General features: G+C 38.0%; 1 protein-coding gene across 1 annotated transcript; it reads right to left on the reverse strand.

The window, feature by feature from the left end:
* Positions 1–5,990: 5,990 nt before the first annotated feature.
* slc50a1 (solute carrier family 50 member 1) lies at positions 5,991–14,472 on the reverse strand. Its single transcript, XM_088999514.1, has 6 exons — positions 14,275–14,472; positions 13,923–14,000; positions 13,577–13,700; positions 13,332–13,493; positions 9,555–9,674; positions 5,991–8,361 (listed from the first exon to the last, which is right to left on the reverse strand). Exons 1-6 carry the CDS (start codon positions 14,340–14,342, stop codon positions 8,263–8,265), a joined length of 651 nt encoding a protein of 216 aa, XP_088855640.1. The 5' UTR covers positions 14,343–14,472; the 3' UTR covers positions 5,991–8,262.
* Positions 14,473–17,164: the final 2,692 nt, after the last annotated feature.

Genomic DNA, 17,164 nt, shown 5'->3' on the forward strand with positions numbered 1-17,164 from the left:
TTTTGGTTTCTGTTCAATGTGAAAATAAGTCAAGTGCACCTAAGTAAACAACACCAGCACTTCTCGGCCAAAAGTAAGCGTGTGCGCAGCGTCAAGCACATGTCAGGAGCGGGTAACGAAATGAGGGAGAAAAAAATTGGAGACGCAACCATTGAAGGTCGTAAAAAGAGTTAGGCATTCGGATCGTCATGCCAGTCTTTATCTTGAGAGTTTACGATGCTCACAGACAAGTAAACACTACATTGGACTTGTTTGTTGCGTGTGAGTGTGTAGTAGTGGAGGAAGGGTGAAGGTGGTGTCGGCGGCGGTGTGTAGGGGGCTACAATCAGCTGAACAATGAGTTTGGCTTGCAAACAGGATCCCTCTGTTTCCTGACTCCTTGCGAACCACACACACACACACACACACACACACACACACACACACACACACGAGCTGACTCTCGCATTTTAGCCCCCCCCATGCAAGAAGCACCTTGTACAGCTCGCAAAGTGATGACACACACACAGGGTGAGCGGACACTACTCAGCACTCGGTGCACCCACGCAGGCAGGCATTGTCTGTCCGATTCCAAGCCCACCTGTTCTAGCTGCTGTTTTTCACATTAGGAATGTGCTAGCTCTCATTTACAACCCGTCGGTACGCCCCCCCTCCTTCCGTCCCCCACCACCCCGTACCTCTACTTATGAAATTCTAAGAAATTTCTAAACTACAACATTTTGTAAATAGAGATGCATTTTCCATGTTCTGTATTTTCCCGTGTATAAGGTGGACCGGAGTACAGTGGAGCCTTGGTTTACGAACACCTTGCCTTAGCAAATTTTGGTTTACGGACGTTAAATTTATGAAAATTAAACCTTGGCATAAGCACTACTTTTCGGGATACACATGGAGTGCCGCCCCACCACGGCTGGCGGAGTAATCTTCGGTGGAAGAACACCAAAGCACACTACCGAACAGCACCCCAGCCCTACCTTTCCACACCCCCTTTATCTGAATGCACACGTCGATCGTCTTCAACAATACTTTTGCTGTTATGGGACCGAAAAAGACCCCACGACAGGCTCGTGTTCAGCCGAAGAAGACACAAAACAAAATTACAGTCGAGGAGAAGAAGGAGATCATTGAGAAACACGAACGAGGTGTGCGTTTGTCTGATTTAGCGGTCCGGTACCGATATGCTAAGTCCACCATTGCTACCACAAAGCTTTACACAATGGCTTTATTTACTCGATGCTTTCATGTGACTGACACCGAACTATCCCTTAGGGATTATTGGAAGGACCATTTCAATGTGTATCATTGTGTTCAGCTGATAGAAAAGGCTTGGCATGATGTTCCCCTTCGATCCTTGAAAGCAGCATGGAAGAATTTGCGGCCCGCATGCATCCTTGAGAGGGACTTTGAAGGATTTGATCCTCATGACTCTGTTGTTTTGGACGACATTGTTTACATTGGACAGAACATGGGAGAAGTGGATGCAGATGACATTGAGGAGCTTGTTGCCTGCCATAATGAGGTCCTCAACACAGAGGATTTGATTTGCTTTCAAGAGCAGAAGCAGAAGTAAGCCATTCAGGAGTTATCATCTGAGTGCGAGGAGGAGATAGCTGCAGCATCAAGTGGCATCAAGGCAATGTGGGCTAAGTGGAATGATGTATTGAACAGTTCCATCCAGAAAAGACTGTGGCTATGAGAATCATCAACATGATGAATGATAATGTGATGCCTCAGTTTCGTAAGACCTTACAAGTCAGAAAGCAACAGGTGTCAATTAAGAGCCATCAACGACCATCACAAATGTAAATAAAGTGACTTTATTATACAGTGCAGTGTATTTCTTTCATTACAATACAATAGCACATTTATTATACATAGCATAAGGTATGTTGTGTGTAGTTTTAAGGCTTATTTAGTTGAAAATTATATTTTATGGAGACCTGGGAACGGATTATTCTCATTTTAATGGTTTCCTATGGGAAATTAATTTTTGGGATACACACTTTTCGCCTTACACACTCTGGGCACCAATTAAGTTTGTAAGGCGAGGCCCGACTGTATAAGGCACACCCCAATGAATAGTGTATTTTCAAACTTTTTTCATGTATAAGGCACACCAGAATATAAGACACACCCTCAATGAATTGTGTCTTTTCAAACCTTTTCCATATACAGTGATACCTCAACGTCACTTTTTTGTTTCCTGACATCAGAAAAACATTTTATATCATCTAAAATACCCAAAACACGCAGTTTGATATTTTTATTCAAATGCAAAACACCAATAAAAATGACTTAAAGTGTCCAAAATCTGCAAAAAATTGAGCTGCGAATTGGGCATTTTCAGCAAGTCCCGCCCCCAGTTCGTGACGTCACGCCAAGACGTCTTGCATTGCTGGAGAATCAAAACAATGGCTTCAGATTCGGAGAATATGCTTTCTTGTTACACATCCAGTTATGAATATGATTCAATAGTTCTGAAGAGGAAAGCATACATGTTTGCAATCGATTAAAGAATTTATTCCGTGCCATTTTGAGGCAACATTGGGGGGAAATGTCTCACCCAAAAAGAGGCAGAAAATAGCCACCGACTTCCCGTGAGGAATGAATCAGCCCGTTTCCACAGGCTGATAAATTCCTTATATGGAGCTTGGACGCCCTCTTCTGGCTCTTTCTGGTGCAACACGAGGTTTTCAGACCAAACAAGTATTGACGTGATGGAAGGACTGCTACAATGTGTCCTTTTTTTTCGGTCAGGGGCGTTCCTTCAGTGACGTCACGTACGGACTCGTCACCAACTCAAAAACAAGACTTCCGGAATATTCAGCATAAGTCTTAAAACGTAAAATATCGCTATATCTGGTGGAATCTTTGTAAAATACGCTCACTAGAAGTCATTTGAAGCCATTTTACAAATTATGGACACAACTTGTCCAGAGATGTCAGTTGTCCTTTAAGGCTTAGAAAATTAGAAAGTAGAAAATTATGTTTTATGTTGACCTGGGAACGGATTATTCTCATTTTAATGGTTGCCTATGGGAAATTAATTTTTGGTTTTGATACACACTCTTCGCCTTACACATTCTGTCTGGGAACCAATTAAGTTCGTAAGACAATGTATCACTGTATAAGGTGCACCACAGTATAAGGCGCACCCCCAATGAATTGTGTATTTTCAAACTTTTTTCATGTTTAAGGCGCACCGGAGTATAAGGTGCACCTTCAATGAATGAAAAAAGTTTTACAAATATAATATATAAATAGAAAATTTTCCAAATATAAGGCACACCACATTATAGTGGAGGCTGAGTTTACGCACTACTACTTCTCCAGGGGGAAATGGCTGCTGACAGTAGTTATGGGACGTATCGTGGCTCAATATAACTTCACATATAAGGCGCACCTGCGTATAAGGCACACAGTCATCTTTTGAAGAAAATCAAGGCTTTTGGGTGGGCCTTATACACTGGAAAATATGGTAATTAAAATTAATTGCTTTCTTTTTTTTTAAAGGACACCCATGGACACCCAGAGGGTGCTATAGCGCCCGCCACCGGAGCCCACCCGACTGATAGTAAAGGATTTGGTTTGTGTGTGTAGAAGACAAAAGCTTGTTTCATGGCGCCGCAGTGCCAATGAACTTGTTTGTATGTGAGTGTGTTGATACAGAGAGGCCAGTGGTGGGAAAGGCCACACCAGAGGTTCTCATCCCGTCTGTGGTTGCTTGTGTGTAGGTGTGTGTGTGTGTGTGTGTGTGTGTGTGTGTGTGTGTGTGTGTGTGTGTGTGTGTGTGTGTGTGTGTGTGTGTGTGTGTGTGCGTGTTAAACGAATCCTTTTCCTGCGCTCAAATAGCTCTGACACAACACACGCAGACACAACACCCACCGCTTTGTGCCGCTAAGTGAGTGTAGGTGGGAAACAAACTACAGCCGAAAGAGTCGGGGCGACATATTGAACGGAAGGCAGGCTATGAATCAAAAGGCAGACATTTAAATGGTCTCACGTGTTAAATTTTATAGTCAAAGCCAGCAAACGGTGACTTTGGAACGTGATCTGAGATTATGTAAATTGGTGGAAATACGATGTGGCGGATCCTGCATGTCATTTTTCACTAAACCGTGGCAACACTTTAAATATGCTCATCACGTCTGCTTTTTGAAAAATGGACCTTGCTGATGCACCTTTAATTTGTCTTCTGCTGTGTTTTAGCCGATTCATTGATTAATTGACAAATTTGAAGACAGATTCATCAATTATTAACTCATTCACTGCCAGACATGCAAAAATGTGTCCACTCCAGTGCCAGGGTTTTTGTCATTGTCACTCGAATTCCAGGATCCACAGAATATTGAGTTTTAGGACTCCATAAACATTCAATGCACTGTAAGAAACCTTAGACTCTCTTCTTTCATTAGAAAAAAAAGAGTTAATTCCGAAATTGTATGGGTCTGGAGTTATATGAGCTTGAAATGTGGGTGGCTGTCCAAAATACAATGTAATACGTTCATATTGGTTTATATAGCGCTTTAACAACAGCTTAAGATTGAACAAAGTGCTAACATTAAAAAACGGGAAATGTCGCCCCCTTGCGGAAAAGAAAAAAACATTGCCAGAGGCAATGGCCAGCGCTTTATCAGCACCCAAGCATGAAAAAACAAAACCCGAACAAATTCAGCAATGGCGCTCTCCGTCATATTTTCAAATCCCGAATAAATTTGTGAATGGCAGTGACTGAGTTAAAACGATTATGAAATGCGCAACTAGTAACACATGTACCATACACGTCTGAACATAGCAATAGCAGAAGTGTGACAACAGTGCAGGCTTCAAATAATGAAGCTCTCCAGATGATCAGGATTGATTTTGATCTTCGATGTGTACGGAAAACGGCCACATGATAGTATAGTATCATTATCTTAAAAAAACTACAAAGATGACCAAAAATCCAGGAAGAAAGTGAATATCCATAATGTGCACATTGCTCGAATCATACATGCAGTATGTGCGAACAAGTCATTTTTTGCTGCGGCCCAGATTTTACTTACGGTTTCCTCTTGGGGGCTGTTTTGAATTTGGGGAAGCCATTAGAATGTTTCCTTTCCTCCACATATTCCATATAAAGCAGAGGTCCCCAAACCCCGGGCAGCGGACCGGTACCGGTCCGTGGGTCATTTGGTACCGGGCCGCGCAGAAAGAATCAATAATTTCCGTAATTTCCGTTATATTTATTATCTGAGTCCGAACTATGTTTTATTTTGAAAAATGAAAAAATACCAGATTACATCTGTCTATGACTTACTCTTGACGCATGTCAAAACGCTTGTGGAGGTCACGTGATACATACTGCTAAAATTAGCCCATGCACGATGTTACCAGGTCTCTGCTAATAAAGTTGTATAAAAATACACAATGGATTCACGTTTATTATTATATTTAAAAGAAAGAAAAAAACCTTTTTTTGATACGGTCGTAACATTTTCTTTTGTTGTATTTATCCGCTGGTCCGTGAAAATATTGTCTGACATGAAACCGGTCCGTGGCGCAAAAAAGGTTGGGGACCACTGATATAGAGCACAATTTTTTTCAAATTTCAAGTCACAAACAATGACTGTCATTTTCATGGGATAATTTGAAATTTTGGTTCGGACTTTAGCTAGCATCATGGAATTTAACACGTTTGATTTGCTTTGGCGGCCCGAATAAAATAATGTGGCGGGCCTGATTTGGCCCCTGGGCCTTGACTTTGACACCTGTGATCTAGTGTATGTTGACAATTCCGCAGCAAAACAAAAAAGAACATGACAAATGTCTCGTGTTAAACGACTACAAAGAAAATGAAAAAAATAATGAAGAAAACAATGAACAATACACTTCTCATTCAATTTGCAGTTCCGTGTGTTGCTTGATTCCACTGATGCACAGTTCCTAATACGTATTTGGGTTGTTGATTGATGTCGATGTTTGGGTTACACTGAAGAAAACAAAATACATCAGGCACTTTGTCGTCTTTTATTGACCTAAAAAACCTTTCACTCATACTTAGGTCCCTTTAGAAAAAAAATCTTATTATAGGCAAAGTAAACAGTCAGCATAACGTACTGCCACTGATATACAGTACAGTGATATGCTATCTAATATAGACAGGCACAAGAGGTAACAGAATATAAAGTCTTTTCCCAAATAGAAGACGATAGAGAGGAAACATTCCACATGAGTACGTTCTATTTAAAATAGCAACTTGTAAACAACATCGTCATTGGATTGTGCAACACAACTCCATTCATGTCAACTCATTCACATTTGATATGCAAAAATGTGTCCACTCAAGTGGCAAGGTTTGTGTCAAATTGCAGAACACACACAATATTGTACTCTCCTTACCTTATACTTTCTTTTTTCATCAGAAAAAAAGAGTTACGTGTACAGTAAAGTCTCGTTATATCGATATCGGATATATCGATAGTCCCGGTTATATCGATAGTATTTCTATGCACGCATGGAGAAAATTACATGCAAACAGGGTCGGATATATCGATAGTCCCGGTTATATCGATATTTTTCGGACTCCCTTGAATATCGATATAACGAGACTTTACTGTAATTCCTGAGTTAAATGGGTCTGGAATTATCTGAGCTTGAAATGGGGGCAGCTGTACAAAAGGCAAATGCCCCCTCGTGAGAGTGAAAAACATTGCCAGAGGTCTGACCAGTGCTTCATCGGCGAGAGAAACCGAAACCCAAACAAATTTGGGAATGGCGCTCCACGTCATATTTTCAATTCCTGAATAAATTCGGGAATGGCAGTGAATGAGTTTAACATTGGAGAATGTTGGTGGCTCCACAAATGTCAGTTTCTTCATAGAAACAACTACAAAGGAGGACTGGAAACACCCCGAAAAAAACGTATACCACAGAAACCAAAGAAATATTCAAAGAAAATATGCTAACATTATGCTAAACAATTTTTTTTTTTTTTTAGCGGGGACGGGGGGGGGGGGGCAAAATACTTTTATTGTCCTCAAATGACATGATTCCAACTCCCTAGAAAAATATTTTTCAAGCATTCCGACTATTCTCAAACTATATTCTCATCAGAATATGACATTTCCCTCAAAATAATTCCGACATAATAAATTTACTGCCATTAATACGATTAGACATTTTTTTCCTTTTAAAAACGACTTTTTTGATTTATTTTCTGTGAAGTATCTTTCTCTGTAGTGTGTCCCTAATCCTTATTTTGTATCCAACACAAGGCACTTAAAGGACAACCGACGCCTCCAGACAAGTTTTGTCCATAATTTGTAAAATCACTTCAAACGACTTTGACTGAGCGTATTTTACAAAGATTCCACCGCATATAGCTATATTTTACGTTTTAAGACTCACGCTGAATATTCAGGAAGTCTTGTTTTCGAGTTGATGACGATGCCTGATGTGATGTCACGTGAGGAACGCCCCTGACCGAGAAAGCGACACACAATGCATTTTGGGTACTTTGTTTGGTCTGAAAACTTTGTGTTGATCCGTGTTAATGGCAAAATTAGAAGGAAAACACATAAATAACGCGATGGTGAATTGTTGTGTGTTGCACCAAGACTACTATTTGATACTAGTTGACACAAATTCCCAGCAGACAAATCATCATCATCATTTCCAAAGGAGCTTGGGCGCCATCTTCTGCATTTTCTGGGACGCTGCATTGGAGTCCTGACGGCTCGAATTGATACAGGGGGACTTCTTTAATCGATTGCAAACATGTGTGCTTTCCTCTTCAGAACTATTTGAATCATATTCATAACTGGATGAGTAACAAGAAAGCATCTTCCCCGAATCTGAAGCCATTGTTTTGATTCACTAGCAATGCACGACGTCCTGACGTGACGTCATGAACAAGGGGGCGGGACCTTCTGAGGTCATTTTGAAGTAGTTTTGGGACACTTTAACTCATTTTTATTGGTGTTTTGCATTTGACTAAAAATATCAGCCTGCATGTTTTGGCTATTATACATGCTATAAAACGTTTTTCTGATGTCAGTTGGGAAACAAAAAAAATGGTGTTGGTTGTCCTTTAAAGGGGATACATTAAACAAAAACCCACATTTTTTTGTTTTCTTCTTCAAAATATTTTTGGAATACATCCTGGAAAAAACAAAAACACTTTACTTTGAGTATAACCTTGTGGAATGTAGATCTTATTGCAACCTATCTCGCTGTGGTTCTTTCTCTTTAGTGCAACGTCCATGACTGTACATATCGTGGTCATATCTGTGTGGATTTATAGGGAGGGTTGACGTGGGCAAATCTCCAAAATAAGTAAAATCTGATGGCGCTAGTGAGGATTCCAGGAAGGTTCGGAACCTAAAATGCACACACATAACAATCACAATAATATTAACTCATTTACTGCCAGACGATGTGCAAAAATGTGTCCACTTCAGTGCCAGGGTTTTTGTCATTTTTACTCAAATTAAAGGACTCGCAGAATATTGAGTTTTAGGACTACTTAAACATTCAATGCAGCGTAAGAAACCTTAGACTGTCTTCTTTCATCAGAAAAAAAGAGTTACTTCCTAAGTTATATGGGTCTGGAGTTATCTGAGCTTGAAATGGGGGTGGCTGTACAAAATACATAATAATAATAATAATAATAATAATAACAATAATAATAATAATAATAATAATAATAATACATTTCATTTCTAAGCGCCTTTGAAAACTCTCAAGGTCACTTTACAGTCACAGGATGACATTTTCTGCGGGTGAGCAGCGGCAGCCACAGGCGCCAGCATTCACTCAACCCCGAAGTAACTCAAATCGATAGAAAGCTAGCTAACTAGCTAATGGATAGCAAATAAATGGTTATTAGATAGCCAGATAGCCAACAGCTAGCCAGCTAGACTGTTTACAGCCAGTCAGCTAGACAGCTAATCGCTAGCTAGCTAGCTAATGGATAGCAAATAAATAGCAAATAGATAGCCAGCTAGCCAACAGCTACCCAGCTCGACAGCTTCCAGCCAGCTAGCTAATAGATAGCCAACAGCTAGCCAGCTTACATAATAATAATAATAATAATAATAATAATAATAATAATACATAAAAGAATGGAAAAGAAGACATACATACATACATACATACATACATACATACATACATACATACATACATACATACATACATACATACATATTGATTTAAATAGCGCTTTAACAACAGCTGAAACTGTAACAAAGCGCTAACATGGACAAAAGGCAAATGCTGCCCCCCTTGTGGAAAGGAAAAGAACATTGCCAGAGGCCAAGGCCAGCGCTTTATCAGCACCCAAACAAGAAAAAACAAAACTCCAACAAATTCGGCAATGGTGCTCTCGGTCATGCTTTTCAATTCCCAAATACATTTGGGAATGGCACTGAATTACTTAATAACAATTCTGCTCTTAGTGCGATGGACCAATTTCCATTTTTGTGTTCAACAACTTGAACGGATTTTGCCATTGGGACCACTTGCAATGGGAATGAATAGAGGTTTGTAATAGTGCTGCGAATGTGTCGTACCAGGATGTAGTAGTCATTCAGCTGGAGGCCGTAAAAGAACCAGGAAGTGGAAGTCAGGAAAGTGGCCACCGTCAGAGGGAAGGACAAGCACTGCACGTTGCCACTCCGTACGATGGCCATCTGAATGTGAGAAGCAAACAAAAATACCATCAGCGATGTGTATTGCGACATGAAGAACAGCCTCGACAAAGCTTGCAGAAGACTTGAAACAAGTTGAACAAGTGTGAACAGGTTCTGTGAAGCGTTGGCAGACTTAAAGCAGGAAGACTTCAGTTATCAGGCATGGAGGAATTTCAAGAATTCTTTATTATTATTATTATTATTATTATTATTATTATTATTATATACTCCGATTTTGGTGAAATGATCCACTATATTTTTGTTTGTTGAAAACACAATTTGACAAAAATAAATTAATAAATAAGTTAACAAACAAACACATTTTTATTTAAAGAAACAAAAATCATCTTTTTTTTTATAACTGCTTTTATTTCAAACGCACGTTTTGCCATTTCTTAGGAATGCTCTTTTTTTAAGATGTACACTGAGATATCTTTTGGGAAAACAAAAAACGATCTAGTGAAAATAAAGTCAGGTTTTAAAAAAGGTAATTTGTCATTTGCAAGACAAAAAAAATCAATAGAAAAAAGCATCTAAAAAATAAGTTTATTTAATCATTTTTTTAAACAGAAAACGGAATAGGAAACCATAAAATTCCAGGATTTATTTAAATAAATATGAATCAGAACTGTGCTTGATAATAATAATAATAATAATAATAATCTAAACATAAAAATATATATATAAGATTAGGTTTATTTAATCACATGACATGAAAAGGAACCCATAATATTCCAGCAATTTCTCCACTGCGAGACTAATAAAGGCAAATCCAATCCAATCACAAAAAATATAAATCAGAATGGTTTAATAATAATAATAATAATAATAACAACAAATATATAAAAAGAAAATAAAAAAATAGAACAGAATAAAATAAAATGGGAAAAAAAGTAAAATGTTTATTTAATCACATGACATTGAGAAAAGAAAACCATAATATTCCAGGAATGATTTAAATAAATATATATATATAAATCCGAACTGTGTTTTATCATAATAATAATAGTAAAATTTAAAAATAAAATCAAATATACTAAAATAAAAAATCTAAAATTACGTTTATTTAATCACATGGCATTGAGAAAAGGAAACCATAATATTCCAGGAATTATTTAAATAAATATATACACGTCAGACCTGTTTAATAATAATAATAATAATAATAATAATAATAATAATAATAATAAATACAAATCTGAAGATAAAATAAAAATATAAAATATATTCAAATAAAATATCTAAAAGTATGTTTATTTAATCACATGACATTGAGAAAAGCAAACCATAATATTCCAGCAATCATTTAAACAAATATTATATATAAATAAGAACTATGTTTAATAATAATCCTAATAATAACAATAATAATAATAATAATAATAATAATAATAATAATAATATAGTACCATAATAGTAAAATCTACAAATGAAATAAAATAAGAATAAATCTAACAGTCAGTTTATTTAATCACACGACATTGAGAAGAGGAAACCATAATATTCCAGGAATGATTTAAATAAATAGTATATATAAATCAGAACTGTATTTGATAACAATAAAAAAATTAAATCTAAAAAAAAATACTAATAAAGTAGAAAAACTAAAATTACTACTACTAAATAGAAAATACTATCAAGTCCTCCTTTTTTGTAGTTTATGTTTGGGTATTGGAAATTGGGATATTGTTTTAAAGGATGAAGAACCATTGAAAGATAATCAGTCTTGTGCCTGCTCAAATGAGGACAGCATTTTTCAAACTCATTAGGAGGTGCCAAGTGCCAAGACATCATTAGGCCGACTGTCAGAAGGCAACCTGGCGTCTCCGACGGGATGGAGGAGAGCGGAGTAGGGGGGGCGAGGGGGCAAACGAGGACGGAATAACAGGAAGATGCGGATGAGGAGGAGAAGAATGGCAGGAAAGCGACGGGCTCATTTCTGACGGCGAGGCAGATGGAGAGAAGGCGAAAAACAGGATCATAGACACACACAACAGGAAAGAAGACATCTGATGTACCCCAAGACACCTGACTGTTTGATGCTACGTAAAATATACAATTCTCAATTTATGACCCCTTCAACCTTTTGTAAATAGAGACATAATAATATCATCAGTCATGTCAACTAACATTTTTAAAATTGTAGATGTTTTGGGCCGCTGATTCTGAATATGACTTTTTTTTTAATTCTGCGCCTAGCGACTGTTCTCCTATTGGATGCCATTTACGGTTACACCTGATTAGTCAACATTACAAGTATGCATACCATCCAATATGAATTATGAATAATGCAATATGAATTATTGCACATCTTTTGCATAATGCACTGCTTGTGCGATAGAGGCGATTGATATTTTTTTTCAATGTATTCTCCAGGCAACATAATCTGATTGGGTTACAAAATAGAAGCCAAAAACAAATTAAGAGCTCGCTTTTAAAAGTGTCGCTTCCATATGACAAGAGAACATCGCTTTGGTCCAATATCCAGCTTGAACTAAATATTTCATACTTCTCAGTGCGACCACGTAAATAATAACACAATATTATCATGGTAATATTAACTCATTCACTGCCAGACAACGTCAAAAATGTGTCCACTCCAGTGCCAGGGTTTTTGTTATTGTCACTTAAATTCCAAAACACATAACTCTTCAATGCAGCGTATGAAACCATAGACTCTCTTCTTTCATCAGAAAAAAAGAGTTAATTCAAATTACAATACAATACATACATATTGGTTTTATATAGCGCTTTAAAGGACAACCAACACCATTTTTTTGTTTCCTAACTGAAGCCAGAAAAACGTTTTATAGCATCTAAATTACCCAAAACACGCAGGCTGATATTTTTGTCAAATGCAAAACACCAATAAAAATGAGTTAAAGTGTCTCAAAACGACTTCAAATTGACCCCGGAAATTGCGAGTTTCAGAAGGTCCCGCCCCCTTGTTCGTGACGTCACGCCAGGAGGTCTTGCCTTGCTCTAGAATCAAAACAATGGCTTCAGATTCGGAGAAGATGTTTGCAATTGATTAAAGAAGTCCTCCCATATCAATTCGAGCTGTCAATGACACCAATGTAGGAAAGCATAAATGTTTGTAATCGATTAAAGAAGTCCTTCTGTATCATTTTGACGCGTCTGGACTCCAATGTAGCGTCCTAGAAAACGCACAAGATGGCGCCCAAGCTCCGTTGGAAATGGGCTGATTTGTCTGCTGGGCATTTGTGTCAACTACAATCAAATAGTAGTCTTGGTGCAACACACAACGATTCACCATCAAGTGATTTATGTATTTTCCTTCTATTTTCGCCATCAACACGGATCAACACGAAGTTTTCAGAACAAACAAAGTACCCAAAATGCATTGTGTGTCGCTTTCTCGGTCAGGGGCGTTCCTTTAGTGACGTCACGGGAGGCATCGTCACCAACTCAAAAACAAGACTTCCTGAATATTCAGCGCAAGTATGAAAACGTAAAATATAGCTATATGCCGTGAAATCAAACATTTTCCTCCATCATCATTGTTTTTTTTGTACATCCTGTGTTCCCGTTTTATAGAAGAACTCCTTATCCTTATACCAGCCGTCTTTTTCACTAACAGGAGAAGGTCCAGATGTCAAACTTGGACATAACTTCATTTGAGGTCAAGTTTCTTACCAGGTCAGTGAGCGGGGATACGTACACGCCCACGGTGGCCACGCTGCAAACAAGGCCTAGCTGGTTAAGCTGCATGTCACCTGGAGGAAGGAACAACATGAAGTATCCCCCGGCGCTGGTCATCACTGCTGCAATGGCAATTATTTGGAACAGGACCTTTCTCTGACAAAACCAAACAAACAAAACAAAATAGGTTCAAGCCTCATCGTAGACACACAAACTTAATGACGGGCTGTTATGCTGACCTTTTGTTTTGTATACATGAAGTAAATGATGATGTAGAGGCCCTGCAGTAATGCCCCGATGAGATTGACCACCATAATTGTCTGGTCCGTCTTCAGCATCCCGTAATATAACCATCCGAGGTTACTGTGGAAACAAAAATAACGGAAAAGGATGAACATGGCAGGGGGAAAGCAGAAAAGTACACTTTTAATGTCTGCCGCGCCAGACTGCGTTGTGACATTTTAGCCTTGTTACCCCCTTTTTTGTGAGCCGTCTCCACACCTATATTTTAATTCAACATCACATGACAGCGGTGCCAAAAAGCTGCTTCTGTTTTGGTTAGCAAATGTCCCATAGAACACATACTTGGCACATGTGGTGAGGAAAGGCAGAAATTGAATGTTGTCGGTGCTCTTGGATGTTTGCATTTTCTTTAGATCGACCCTGCACACACAGACGCACATACACAGAAAAACACGCACACAAAACAAAGTCAAGGCAAGACACCTGACAAGAAACGCATGCCATCATTAATCTCGTAAATATTATACAAGGAAACTGACATTGGCCGTGCAACAAGTTTACAACGCGTTAATTTCTGCGAATTGATGATACTTCACTTCACAGACGCAGTGATTTAAAAAAATGCAAAAACACGTTAATGTATATTCAAACGTGTTTAAAGTTTGCCACGCCGCAAAAACTGAATTCCACTTACAGACCAGTCGAGAACATCCCGAGTGTGAACACGATGCACGCCCATGATAAAATATGCAGCAAATCCATAAAAAGGATTTAAAAAAAGAATACGTATATGAGGGATTTATAATGAAATGTATACCCTTGGACTTTTAGTCTTAAAAAGCTGAATTTAAAAAACCGCAACCGGGGTCTTCTACGCGTATTTCCGTGTTTGCAAGCGGTTGCTTGGTGATTCTGCGCTGCAATTGGGAGTTCACTAAACCACGTGGTGCAGAGTTGGTCCAATGGGATATCTAGACAAGCTACAGACGTCATTACGCTGACAAACCCCGGAAGCTGAGCTTTTGATTTAATAATAATAATAATAACACATTTTATTTCAAGCGCCTTTCAAAGCTCTTAAGGACACTTTGGATTTGGATTTGTATTTATTAGACTCCGAACCGGCGACCTTTGCACTGTGAAGCCGGTGTGCTAACCACTCGACTATATATATATATATATATATATATATATATATATATATATATATATATATATATATATATATATATATATATATATATATATATATATATATATATATATATATGAAATTAGGAGGTTTAGTTCACCCGGTTACCAGGCTTATAATACTACTACTACTACTAATAATAATAATACTGATAATAATAATAATAATAATAATAATAATAATAATAATAATAATAATAATAATAATTAATTTTAAGCACCTCAAGGACACTTTACAGACACAGACAAGCATAGGTACAGTGAGACCTTGGCTAACGAACTTAATTGTTTCCCAGACAGAGTGTAAGGCGAAAAGTATGTATCCCAAAAAAATGTTTCCCATAGGAAACCATTAAAATGAGAATAATCCATTCCCAGGTCTCCATAAAATATAATTTTCAACTAAATAAGCCTTAAACTACACACAATTTACCTTATTCTATGTATAATAAATGTGCTATTGTCTTGTAATGACAGAAAAACACTGCACTGTGTAATGGAGTCACTTTATTTACATTTGTGATGGTCGTTCATTGGATTGGATTGGATTTGTCTTTATTAGTCTCACAGTGGAGAAATTTACATTTCACAGTAGCAAAGTTATGAAAGGAATGAAAGTAGAAAAACAAAATATGGTAGCTGTTGGAAAGGCAGCCACTCTCGCGGTGCCGTCTTGAAGTCAAAGGAACAAAAAAAAACTACATAACAAATAACATGACAACACAAAGACCCAGAGATTCATTCATTCTTAAGCACTTTCTGTACCCTCTTTGTTACACGAAGCAGTTCCAGATAAAAGAGGAGAGGATCAAAGCATCCCTTCACCAGTGGATCAGGGACATCGTGGTGGAACGTGCACGTTGACTACAAGCTAAATCTTGAAAGTAAACACGCAGCTGTAGCATCTATTGACGAAAAGAGATTGATGAGAAAAGAGGTTGATGGCTATAAATTGACACCTGTTGCTTTCTGACTTGTAAGAGCTTACGAAACTGAGGCATCACATTATCATTCATCATGTTGATGATTTTCATAGTCTTTTCTGGATGGAACTGTTCAATAAAAACCTTCACATCAACTCCTGAATCGCCTGCTTCTGCTTGTCCCCTTGAAGGCAAATCAAATCCTCTGTGTTGAGGACCTCATTGTGGTCAGCAACAAGCAACAAGGTGACAGCGACTGGTTGAAATGTGTTCGTAAGGTATGGTGTTCGTAAGCCGAGGTGTCAGTGTACTATAATAAATAAAATATAATCACAAATACAATGCAATAAATAAAAATACAATTATAAATAGAAACAAGAGAGAGAGAGCTACACAGAAAATGCAATTTTAAATAGGTGGGTTTTGAGAGGGCACTTATTCATTAGAAGTCTATATTTGTGATAGAAGGCTCCAGTTTTGATTAATGCAGTCAGAGTAGTGTTTATTTCACTGATGTTTATTATAATGGTACATTTTAATAGAAGTGTTATCTTAGTACAGAATAAATGAAGACATTAGCTGACGAGATGAGTCATGTTGAACATTCTCGTTACGCTGACTGCACACTCGAACAACTCTCAAGTTTGACCTTTACAGATGGCCTTTCACGTATAATTTCATCTCCCTTCCTGTCTATGGTTCAATTTTTGACATTTTATTTGACATTTTACTATTGCTTTCCCCTTCGTCTCTTTGTTTTATGATTTTATTTGACTTATCGCACGCGCACACTGGGGTTTGTCACATTACACATTATCTAAAAGTCTGAGCTCATCTCTGGCAGGTATGTATAAAGCAGGCGTGACGCAACCATGGAAAAGCAAACAAGTGGTCCTTATGTTCTGTGATGGGATGTACAGTATATGTTGCTCGGTTTTACAGAGGATAGCAACTTTTGACAGTTTCCAGCCATTTCTGAGGTTTTTCACGGCTTGTTTGCTCTCATTCCAACGTGTGGGCACGTCTTTTTTTACCTGCAGACAGGATGTATGGAGCAGTAAAAGAAAGAGACCAGAAGACAGAAAAGGCCCAGGAAAAAAAAAAAAGAAAAAGGTGCAAGTGAAGAGGTGAGAGTGATACCTTCGCACCCACTTGATAGTATGCACCCCCTTACCACCCGTGTTTGGTTTGCAGTCCGTGAAAGGGAAGCCAGAGTAAACTGTGGGACACGGGATGAAAGTTGTGGAAAACCGAGGCCGTGAGAGGTTGGGAAATACCTGTAGGCGGCCTAGGAACGTATTAGTGTGGGATAGCTTAGCCGTTTGCCAAAATGGGAGTAGGAAAAAAAACAAGGGACACCAATATTTATATGATAACACTTTAGTTTATTCCATGAAGTTTTCACATCTTTAAACAATATCTTATAGTTTTTCTATGTACAAATGTACATATAAACACATAGAAAACAGT

Source organism: Hippocampus bargibanti, linkage group LG06 (genome assembly GCF_051943395.1).
Source record: "Hippocampus bargibanti isolate YZ-2025 linkage group LG06, ASM5194339v1, whole genome shotgun sequence".
Lineage (NCBI taxonomy): Eukaryota > Metazoa > Chordata > Actinopteri > Syngnathiformes > Syngnathidae > Hippocampus > Hippocampus bargibanti.

Excerpts from the sequence above, each read along its gene's own strand:
- slc50a1 (XM_088999514.1), bottom strand. The coding sequence starts at position 14,342 with ATGGATTTGCTGCATATTTTATCATGGGCGTGCATCGTGTTCACACTC. Across the intron at positions 14,001-14,274 it reads GGGATGTTCTCGACTGGTCT|GGTCGATCTAAAGAAAATGC; the intron begins GTAAGTGGAATT and ends CTGTGTGTGCAG. Across the intron at positions 8,362-9,554 it reads TGAATGACTACTACATCCTG|GTTCCGAACCTTCCTGGAAT; the intron begins GTACGACACATT and ends TGTGCATTTTAG.